General features: G+C 43.9%; 1 protein-coding gene across 1 annotated transcript; it reads right to left on the bottom strand.

Moving 5' to 3' along the window:
- Positions 1-345: 345 nt before the first annotated feature.
- MRFAP1L1 (Morf4 family associated protein 1 like 1) lies at positions 346-3,391 on the bottom strand. The gene is made up of 2 exons (XM_077136350.1): positions 2,701-3,391; positions 346-2,203 (listed from the first exon to the last, which is right to left on the bottom strand). The coding sequence occupies exon 1, from the start codon at positions 3,134-3,136 to the stop codon at positions 2,753-2,755; it is 384 nt and encodes a 127-aa protein (XP_076992465.1). The 5' UTR covers positions 3,137-3,391; the 3' UTR covers positions 346-2,203; positions 2,701-2,752.
- Between the last annotated feature and the right edge of the window lie 7,911 nt (positions 3,392-11,302).

Raw genomic sequence — 11,302 nt, 5'->3', positions numbered from 1 at the left:
TTAAGATGGGGGTCAACTGTTAGTTTATCATAGTCCAGTTGATAGAGAAAGACACCATGTCTCAACCCTAGGAATACAGTTAGTCTTCCCCTCTTCTGCTCCAGTTCAGGACCCCCAAGTCCCATCCGTATTTCTGCACCATCACCATCTTCCTCCCTTCACTCAAACTCCCACTAATCCACACACCGCAGTTGCGTTAACCTTTCTAAACCACAAATGCGATCGTGATCATTCCCCTGCTCAGAAATTACCAATGGCTGCCAGAAATACTTCTCCCTTTGTAGTCAAGAACCCAGAAAGCCTGAGGCATGAACAAGATTCTGGAAACCACAACCCAGGCCAAAATAGCTTCTATAAGATTTTTATTGTGCTCACATATTTTATTTTTTAAATGACAAGTTTACACATTAATCCAAAACACATACCAAAGCTCATTATGATGAACATATATTTGGTCTTATCTACCATCAAAATTTCATTTAGGAATTCTGGAAATGACACCATGCCTTTTCTATGGCTTTTGCACATCCAGTAGCAGACTAAGAAACTGTCCAGAGTACAGTTACCTCAAAAGTATAGGCTTATAAAGATGAATAAACTCTGCTTGCCTCTTCCACTTCATCTCCCACAAGTACCTCCACATTCTGAAGTTCCAATTCACTGGCCATCTCCTGTGGGCTGGAACTCCCCAGGTGTTCGCTCACATTGCTTCCTGTGCCCCATACACCTTCACTTATTTCTACTTTCAGAAGCTGTACTCAACATTCAAGGCCAAGTTAAAACACTTGCTCTAAAAAGCTTTCCCAGACTCCCTCCTCAGTGTTTCCACAGGAGCACACTCTATTGTTATTTGTTTCCATTTCTGTACCACACACCTCGTGCCAATCCATGAATTACTTTTATATTCAAAATACTTTGCCCAAAATAGGGAGCACATCACATTCCCACGGACTGAGTGACTAAACATGCTTGCACTGCCGAAAAGCAAGAGTTTGGCCAGAAGTTTCTTCTTCTTTTTTTTTTTGCATGTGCAGGCACTAGGAATAGAACCCAAGTCTCGGGCTTGGCAGGCGAGAATTTTGCCGCTGAGCCATTGCACCACCCCAGAACTTAATTTCTTCTAAGAATGGAAGCGTTTTGTCATCTCTTCCCTGTATCATCTTCCAAAAGTAATTTTCCCTCACAGAAAAAGGCTTACTGAAAGCCTCATAAACTACAGCAGTTTACCCCCTTTTGATGATGCCAACACTCAGATAAGAATATCCATTTCAAAAGAAATTTATTTATAATTCTTTAATTGACACACATAGAGGATTTGGCCATCTGAACAAAAAGAAAATTTCAGACAAAGGCTCTCTAAGTCTTGTTTTTCAAGGCAAACCAACACATTCCACGTTTGATTTTGCCCTCAACTCCATCAGGTCTATTACCCTGATGAACTAGAAAGGACTTTATGAGCCCTAATGATGCTTTTTCCTTTCTCCAGACTCTCCACACTTCTGTAGATTGTCTCTTTAATGCTATACTCTGAAGCCCCTATAATGTGTTGAGGGCATCACAATGGTGAAGCACACCCATCATTTTATTCAAACTTCTATGTCATAAACTTCTGAGCTAGGTTGTCTAAATAAACTCACCTGACAAAATACACAATATATATCAGACCATGTGCTACACAACATAGCTCTCCTCCTTTGTTTCATACAGGAATTAAAGTTTCAAAATATTTACAAATCCATCTTCCATCTTCAACAGTCTTCTAGTTCTTCCCAGTCTGATCCAAAGCAATCTCGTTTATACATTCTTCACCAGATGCAACCCAGCAGTGCTTCCCAGTGCACCTCTAAAGTTGGAAGATTCTGATCACAAGTCTTTACATGTTCCAAAGTTCCAGAGAGCAATACTAGGTCATGCCCAACATTTCAAAAACACAGCAAAACAACAGAATAAATGTGACCACTGAAACAACTTTTGATTAAGCCCCATTCCCCTCATGAGAGTATTTCTCAAACAAAAATTATTTTTACAGATTCAATTACATCTGACAATACAAACCTGTATCAAAGTCATCAACCACCGACCATGAAGGAGACTGTTACATGGGGGTAAAAAACATTCAAAAACAAAACAGTAAAAATGACAAGCTGTTTCAATTTCTTCAAGTCCACTCTTACCCGCTGACCAGAGTCCATCAGCTGTGAACCTAAAGCACAATTGGAAGAAATTTACCATCAAGACATTCTGAGTCTCAGATTTCCATATCCTGATGTTTAAAAACTTTTACAAACATCTAAAGAATGTCACTTCTTACAGACAAGGTGCTGCCACACACCCGTCTTCCAGAAAAATCTGGGAATTTCTATCTCTCTCTGCCTGTGTTCTCACCCACCCTCCCCTAGTTTGCTCTAACAGCCTGGTTCCCCGCCTCCCCCTTCCTTAGCGCGGAGGCAGGTGTATCCCCGGCGACTGTACTACCACAGCTGACGCTTATGTTTCAAGAAAACGAACTTGAACTTTTCTCTATTACCAGAGCGGGAGGAGGAGCTTTACAAAACAGTATCTACTAACAGCTAACCAAACGAACGCATTTATTTTCCCCATCGCCCCCATTCCCCATCTTTAATGCAGCAAAATTGGGGGACCACTCCCAGAACGTTACCATTTTTAGAGGATGCTGTTTAATCGTGCTATGACAATTACCGAAACATCAATCCAGCTCCCGCCGGAGGCCGGCCACACCGCCACTCCCCCTTCAAGACGATTCGCTTTTCTCTATTCGCCAGACTAGCTCGACCAACATCTCTGCCATCTTCGCAATCTCTTTAGCCTTTTCCTCGGCCTTCTCACACAATTCCGACACTCTCTCATCGGCGTCTCCGTGTGGGTTCTGCACGTGATTCAAAGCGCTCTCTTCCGACGCCTCCACCTGCGTTTTTATTTGGATGAGCATATTGTCCATCTCCCACAACTTGCTCCTGGTCCTCAAATACGCTCTTCCGTGCTCTCGTATGAGCGATGCGATGTCCTCCCGCATCTCGTGGATGACTGGAAGCAGGAATTGCTCGAAATCTTCCTCCGGTTCCAGCAATTCGACCTCCTCGGGGGCTTCCACCTCTTCGATGTCCAAGGGCCGCATGTTCTCCCGCTACCCCTTCAGAACCTCAGTATCGACGTCCTCCTCACGCGCGCCCCCCCGGGGAGGGCTGATCACGTCGCTGCCGGACTGCAAACCGTGACCAGAATTCCCGGCTTACCCTTAAAACGCTTCCTCCGCTTAAACCCTTCGATTCACAGCTGGGACGCAGAGAACGCCTCGCAGAAACGCAGCGAAGCGGCCCACAAAATGGACTCGCCGCCGTCAACCGGCGCTCTGCGTCTTTGCGGCCCTTTCACGACACGGCTGCGGCCCTTTACGGTCACGCCTCCAAAAAACTCAGGGCTTGGGCGCGCGCACGTAACAGGATCGCGGGTGTGCGCATGCTCGCCTCTCTTCTCCGCTGGTGCCCGCTCCATCCCCTCGGGGGGACGGGACGACCGTAGAGGTTTGCTCGGCACGTCAGAGGCGGCTTCTGTGGACGGATTTTTACTTTTTTAAAACAATATGTGCTCTCGGGCCATGCTTTTATTATTTAAAAAAAAGCAATATATGCAAAAGCAATCCCACACCCCCACCCCACCCCGTATTTGGATAAGACTCCTTGGTGTCCCCAGCATTCTATGGGGGCCGAGCAAGCACTGCTCTGAAGTGCTTAAGTTACGCTGAATGAACTCACTTAACCCTCACAACAAACCCGTGAGCTAGGCCCACAGGTGGGGACGTAACTAAAATCCAAGCTCATGATTAGCATTTGAACCCCGAGCAATTTGGGTCCACAACCCCTGTTCTGAGCTACCGGATTATGCGCCCTCGCTGGGACAAAGCCCTTCAGCCCAAATCCGTGGATGCTGATAGCCCCTTTCATTCCCCTCTTCTGTACTGGAGAAATTTCTTTGACTACCTGGGTTACTATGGTCTGTTTTTTTGGTCTCTCTTCATCAGACCAAAAGCTCCCCAAGGGAAAGGTTCACTTTTGGTTCAGGTCTGCGCTCAGCCCCTGCCGGCAGCCTGGCATCAGGTAGGGCCTTTCAGAATGTTTAAGAGAAAAGGAATTTCTCCCTAAATTATCAAGTGCTTCCGTGAGACTGTAGGCTCCTGGAGGGCAGTTCTGGTCTTGGTCACCTGTGTGCCCCCACCCGCAGGACCTGGCGAACAGCTGAGTAAACGTTGCTTTCATATTCATTGACCATGTGATTTGATCACTGAAAGTGTGTCATTGTGGGATGGATGACGTACATTTCTAGGCTTGTCACCCAATGTCACACTTGGAGTAATTTGGGGAAATCCCGCTTGCTTGCATGCTAAAGATAAGAACATCAGTTTTCCAGTCCCATTAAAGGCCAGTGATCCCAGTCTTCGTATCTGTCGGTGGTGAGAGGTGTAAGTGAAACAACGTGCATGCAAATGTTTTGCAAACCTCAAAGTACTAGCAGATGTAAGTGTGCTTGTGTATTATAACTCTGCTTGTGTAAATTGTAGTGCTTGATATCAAAGATTTTGGAGTCAGAGTAATCCAGAATTAGCTCTAATTCTTCCAATTATTTGCTCTGTGGCTTTGGACAAGCTGGATAACCTGAACATACCTCTCTGGGTCTCTTTCCCCCTCTTATCCTAAGGTGGGCATTGAGGATAGTGATTTCCTAAGTAGGGGACCATGTGGCCCAATATTTTAAAACTCATGTCCTGGTGTGATAATTCCCTACTCTAAAAAGTTTCTGGTTTGATAAATTAGCCTTTATTAAGATTATGAACTGCTGTTCATCAAAAGGCACTATCAAGAGAATGAAAAGGCAAGACACAGAGGGCAGAGAGATATTTTCAATAAATATGTCTGACAAAGAATTCATACTAAAAAATATTGAGAAGTACAACAGATCAATAACAGAAAGTTAATTATTAAATTGGCAAAAGACTTGAGCCAGGATTTTATTGAAGAGGACATCCAAATGGCCAATAAATATGAAAAGGTGCTCAATTTCATGATTCAGCAGGGACATGCTTATGAAACCACAGTGAGACAGCACTAGACATCCACTAGCATGGCTAAAATTAAAACCACTGACAATACCCAAGTACTGTGGTGTGTGTGTGTGTGTGTGTGTGTGTGTGTGTGTGTGTGTGTGTGTGTGTGTGAAATATGGTACATTGAATTGTGTTCCTTGCAAGTCCTAACCCCTGGTCCTGTGGGATTAATTTGTAAATAGGATCTTCAATGATGCTTTTTACATGAGGTTAAATCTAACCCAGGTGGGCCTTAGTCTATTGTGACTGGAGTCCTTATGAGGAGAGGAAGTTTAGACAGACAGATGATTGAGCAGCAAGAGAAGAAGCCAGAGGAGAGGGCAGAAGGAAACAGATTACCATATGTTCTATTTACTAAGCTGCTGAAAGCAGATACCATAAAATGCTCTGGGGCGGGGGAGGGGGTTGCGGTACAAGGGTAGCTCCATGATAGAATTCTTGCCTGCCATGCAGGAGTCCGGGTTCGATTCCCCGATCCTGTACTTCCCCCAAAAACAAACAAACGAAAAATACCTCCTTTAGGGCCTAGAACATCAGCTAGTCCCATCTCCCAACCCCATATTATTGACAGCCCCTTCCAACATAAAAAAGTTAGAATGGCCATAGCCCAAATACCCCTAAAGATTGGGATTGAAAGATCAGAGGTGATGGTGGAGTTAAACAGAGAAGGTAGAGTTCAAAAAACGATTATGATTGCTGAATAATATCGATATTTCTTTCAGTCTCCAGTATCTTAGGATAGTTAGAAGTAAAAACCCAAAACTGTGGAATTGCAACCCATACCAAGCTCTGAAATCTGTTCTACAACTAATTGTTGTGCTGTGATTTGAAATTTCATTGCTTTTTTTCTGTTTATGTTATTTTTCACAAAAAAGAAAAAAAAGTCAATTATGATTATAGAAAATGTATATTTATTCCTTCTAGCCTCCTATATTCTGGAGCAGCTAGAAGGAAAAATCTGAGAGGATGGTAGCCCGTGGCAAACTCTGGGCTCTCTTGTTGAAGAGTGCTTTGAAAACTATTGCTTTTTTCTTTCTTTGTTTTGTATATATGTTATAGTATACAATAAAAAAAAAGTTTTTAAAAAATGCTCTGCCTCTATCTATGGGAACTTATTAGCTTACAGGCTTACAGTTTTGAAGCCATGAAAATTTCCAAATCAAGATGTCATCAAGATGGTGCTTTTTTCCTGAAGACTGGCTGCCAGCAATTGGCAAGGCGCGTGGCAGTGTCATTTGGTCTCCCTATTCTTCTGAGTTTCTTTGCTTTCAGCTTCCTGTTTCCATGGCTTCCTCTCTCTTTGTCCAAATTTCATTCTCTATAAAGGGCTCCAATAAGAGGATTAAGACCCACCTGAATGAGGTAGGTGATATCTTATTAAGATCCTACTCACCAAAAGATCCTACCCACAGTGGGCCCACAGCCGCAGGAATGCATTTTGGTGGGTACAGCTTCAAATCCTCACGCCATGGGATGGAGCAGAGATTGAGCCAGCACCAGAAAGCTACAGCTTCAGAGAACACATAGCTTACCATTACGTCAATTCTGGACTTCTTGCCTCCAAAATTGTAAGACAATAAATTCCTATTGTTTAAGCCAACCAGTTCATGATATTTTATTTATTATACCAGGCCTGACAAACTAAGACATGGAAGAATTGGGCTCTCGTACACACTATTCCTGGTGGGAATATGCATTGGTAAAACCTTGGGGAACTGTTTGGCAGGACCTGTTAAGGTTAAGCATATACCAACCCCATGACCTAGTAGTTTGACTCCTTGGTACATACTCAAAAGATTTTGAATTCCTATGTACACAAAAAGACACACACAAGAACACACATAGCAGTTGTATTATGAGCCCCAAAGTTGAAATAACCCAAATGTCTATCAGCAGGAGAATAAATAAATTGTAGTGTACTTTTTCAGTGGTATATTAGTTATATATTGCTGTGTTACTAGTTATCCCCAAATTTAGCATCTTAAAACCACAAACTTTATCTCACCTGGTTTGTAAGGGGCTGGGGGTCCCTCACAAGGTTGCAGGCAAGCTATTGGTTGGGGCTGCAGACATCTCAAGGCTTGACCAGGGCTGGAGGACCCACTTCCAAGATGGCATATTCATGCGGGTGTCAGAAGCAAGCTGGCCAAAGGCCTCAGTTCCTTGCTTTGTGCTCTCAGATGAGCAGTTTTTTCAGACTGCTTCCTTTTTTAAAAAAATTAGGAGGATCAAAGCTCTCTTCGTTTTGCACTGTCTCTGTCCCCTCCAGTCCAAACTATAGTGTTTCTTCTAATATAATTATCTTTAAAATATCATAGGAATTGGTAGAGTCATTACCAGGGGCTGGGGTGGGTGGGTAGGGAATGGGTAATTAATGCTTGAAGTGCTCAGAGTCTCTGTTTGGGGTGATGGGAAAGTTTTGGCAATGGACTGGGATGATGGAGCCCAACAATGGGAACATAATTAATGGCACTGAAACATATATTTGAATGTGACTAAAGGGGGGAATTTTAGGTTGTGTATATGTTACTAGAATAAAAATTTTTAAAAAGTAGGACTGTACAACACAACGAACCCTAACGGAGTCCTTGGACTATAGTTAATAGTACAATTACAATAATATTCTTTCAGTTGTAAAGAATGTAACACAATAATGCATGCTGTTAACAATAGGGGGTATATGGAACTCTGTATTATCATTTTTATGTAAACCTACAAATCTCTAAAAAAAGGAAAAAAGAAAGAAAAAGACACCCTAGGACTCTTCTGAATCTCACTGGGGTGCACTCCATTACACAAAAACCCACACCTGCAAAACCTTCTTGGGCTTCTGCTGATAATACTGAGGAACAAACTCTTAAAGAGTCCTAGAGGAGGCTATTTCACAGGGAGAGGAGGAGATATTCAGATCCTTGTAAATGAGGAAATTTCCAACGCCATGAGAGTGTGACCAAGACAAGACACATATTCAGAAAATTCAGGAGAAGATACCACGCTTTCATCTCAGGCCGATCTGCAGTTTCATTGGCAGGAGAGTGAAACTCTGAAGCAGAGTAACAACCACCACAGAACCAATTTGCAAAGACTGTGAAAAATGGTTTTCGTGATGCATTTGTTTTTGTTAGCTGCTGACATGTAAGAAAATCTCTGTCATATCACTATCTGGGTTCGGACTTAAGGAACAGACAGATCAAGGGCTAAATTCCGTTGTTAGCACATTAAAATATTAAAATGTACCAAAAAACCCAAAACAAACAGGAAACTATGGCCCATCCAAAGGAACAAGATAAACCATCAGTGATTTAATTAGGTTCTCTAGAGAAACAACCAAAAGGAGATATCTGTAAATATAAGATTTGTAAAGGTGTTTCATGCAAGAGTAGGAATGAGAGTCCAAATCCACAGGGCAGGCTGCGAGGCTGGCATCTCCAATAAAGGGTCTTGATGAACTCCATAGGAGAGGCTCGCTGGCTGAAGATGCACTGAAAATTCTGTCTTCTTCCTTAAAAGTCTTCAGCTGATTGAATCAAACCCAACTGATTGGATTATCTCCTTTGCCAGAGACATGCCCTTAGTTGATCACAGATGTAATCAGCCACAGCTGCAATCAACTGACTCATGATTCAATAAACCAGCCTTCTGGCTTATCAATCAGCCACTAAATATCCTTGCAGCAACAGTTAGGCTAGTGTTTGCCTGACCAGACAATTGGATATCACCTAGCCAAGTTTCCACCAGAACCTAACCATCACAATCAGAAACAATCAACAAAGAATTTTCTATTTTCTCTGTAAAAGGGAGATGCCTGGAGATGCCTAGACTTATGCCCCTGAGGAGGGGACCCTCACACACCTGAAAGAAGTGTAGGACCACACTCCCAGAAGACCTGTGTTCTCTAATATTTAGGAGCTGAAAAGCGAGTATGCGCTAGAAGAAGGGAAGCTTTACGTTTGGCCACAGTAGGTCTCAACAGAGACTAAAGATCAAGGCCAGTAGAGGAGACACTACTGTGGGAGCGTACTCAGTTCCCATGGGCCGGAGCCAGAGGCAACTGCCTGGAATGTCAGTGCAGTACCATGTTTGGTACAAGAATCTTAGCCCAGAATCCTGTGTTACCAAAGATGGGGTGTCTCAGAAGGCATTGAAGGCCAGACAGAGGAGAAAGAGGGAGACTCATGGGGGCAGGGTGAGGACCTCTGTTGATGGGGTGAAAAGAGGAGCCACAGGAGGTAGGGTCTTGGCCCCCAGAGGGGAAGAAGGGAGGGAGTGTGGGAAAGTCTGAGGGAGCTGAGGAGGAAGTGTGGGGTGGGGGCTTGACTTGACTCCCATCGGACTCCTGCATGGAGAGAGGTCCCCATTTGGGTCTCAAGGGCAGCATCACCTGTCACTCCGAGCCTTGTTGGATCTGCACTACGTGGAGATGGGCCTCTGCCATCTCTGAATTCCTTCTCAGAGTACATTACATCCTGGGGGAGGAACATTGAAAATGATTCCACCCTTCTGGAATGTATTAGTCTGAGTTCTCTAGAGAAACAGAACCAACAGGAGATATCTGTAAAGAAACTTATAAAGGTGTCTCATGCAACGATGGGAATGCAAGAGTCCCAAATCAACAGGGTAGGCTGTGAAGCTGGCAGCTCCAATGAAGGGTCTGGACAAATGCTACAGGAGAGACTCACTGGCTGAAGAAGCAGTGAAAGAGTCTCTCTTCTTCTTTATTCATCTTTAACTGATGAGGTTATCTCATTTGTGGGAGAAACACCCTGAGTTGATCCCAGATGTATTCAGCAACAAATGGAATCAATTGACTGATGATTTAATACACCGGTCTTCTGATTTATCAACCAGCCATCAAATATCCTTGTAGCAACAGTCAGGCCAATGCTTGCCTGGCCAGACAAGTGGGCACCATCACCTGGCCAAATTGACACCAGAACCAACCATCACATGGTAGGACACAGAGTTGCATGAGGAAGCCAAGCAAGAAGGAATGTGAAGGCACATGGCCAAGGCCCTCCTGGCCAATAGGCATAATTAACCAGTCCAGACAGTCAGAGAGAAGTGTCTCCGGGCTGTCTTGCACAAATTTGTGGCCGGATTTGAGCTCCTAGGTTCTGAGCCATGCCACAAGAGAGAATTCAAGGGGATAGCACAGATTGAGTAAGCAGGTAGAAAGTTCGTTGAGAGCACATGAGAGATGACATGTGTGCACTCTCACAAGAAAAGAGGGGTGAGAGGCCCCAGCACTGGGGGGCAATCTGCTGCTATAGGTTTTTCTTCCTTTTTACTACCCACCCTCCTTTTCCTCCTTCACTGATGTTTGATGGCAGATGACTCCTTCAGACGGGGTTTGTTGGCCCCCAGGTGCTTTGTTGCTTTCTCTTTGTGGCCAGACCACTCCTTGGAATTTGCCCTTTGAGCATCAGCCAGCCACCACCTTAATTCTAACCCTGCACAATAGCACAACAGTGTGAATTAATTAACACCACTGAATTGAACACCTCAAAATGCTTAAAATGGGACATTTCAGATTGTATGCATATGCTTTAGTTTGTAAAAGCTGCCAGAATGCAATATGCCAGAAACAGAATGGCTTTTTTTTTGCTTTGTATGCTGTATGGCAGGGGTCACATTTCATTCTTTTTCCATGTGAGCATCCCCTTATTGCAGCACCATTTGTTGAATTTTTGCATTTGTTTTTCATTTGTTTGTTTGGGAAGTGCATGGGTCAGGAATCGAACCCGGGTCTCCCTCATGGCAGGCGAGAATTGTACCACTGAACCACCCTCGCAATCCTCCCCACACCCCTCAAATGGCTTTTAAAAAGGGGAATTTATTAAGTTGCAAACTTACAGTTCTAAGGCTGTGAAAATATCCAAATTAAGGCAAACCCATAAAAATGTCCAAACTAAGGCATCCAGTGAAAGATATCTTGGTTCAAGAAGGCTGTGTTTTCCCTCTTACCTGAAAGGCACATGGCAATATCTGCTAGTTTTCTCTCCAGGCTGAATCAATGGCTTCCCTGGGGTGGGGGGAGCATTTTCTTTATGCATCTCTAAAGGTCTCTGGCTGTGTGGGCTCTGTTGGCTCTCAAGCTTTTTTCCTAAATGGTTCCCTCTTAAAGGACTCCACTAAGCAACCACACCTTGAATGGGTGGAGATGCATCTCCATGGAAACCATCT

This window comes from Tamandua tetradactyla, chromosome 19 (genome assembly GCF_023851605.1).
Source record: "Tamandua tetradactyla isolate mTamTet1 chromosome 19, mTamTet1.pri, whole genome shotgun sequence".
Taxonomy (NCBI): Eukaryota; Metazoa; Chordata; class Mammalia; order Pilosa; family Myrmecophagidae; genus Tamandua; species Tamandua tetradactyla.
The sequence above is the reverse complement of the archived record's forward strand: the minus strand, read 5'-3'. Positions and strand labels throughout refer to the sequence as shown.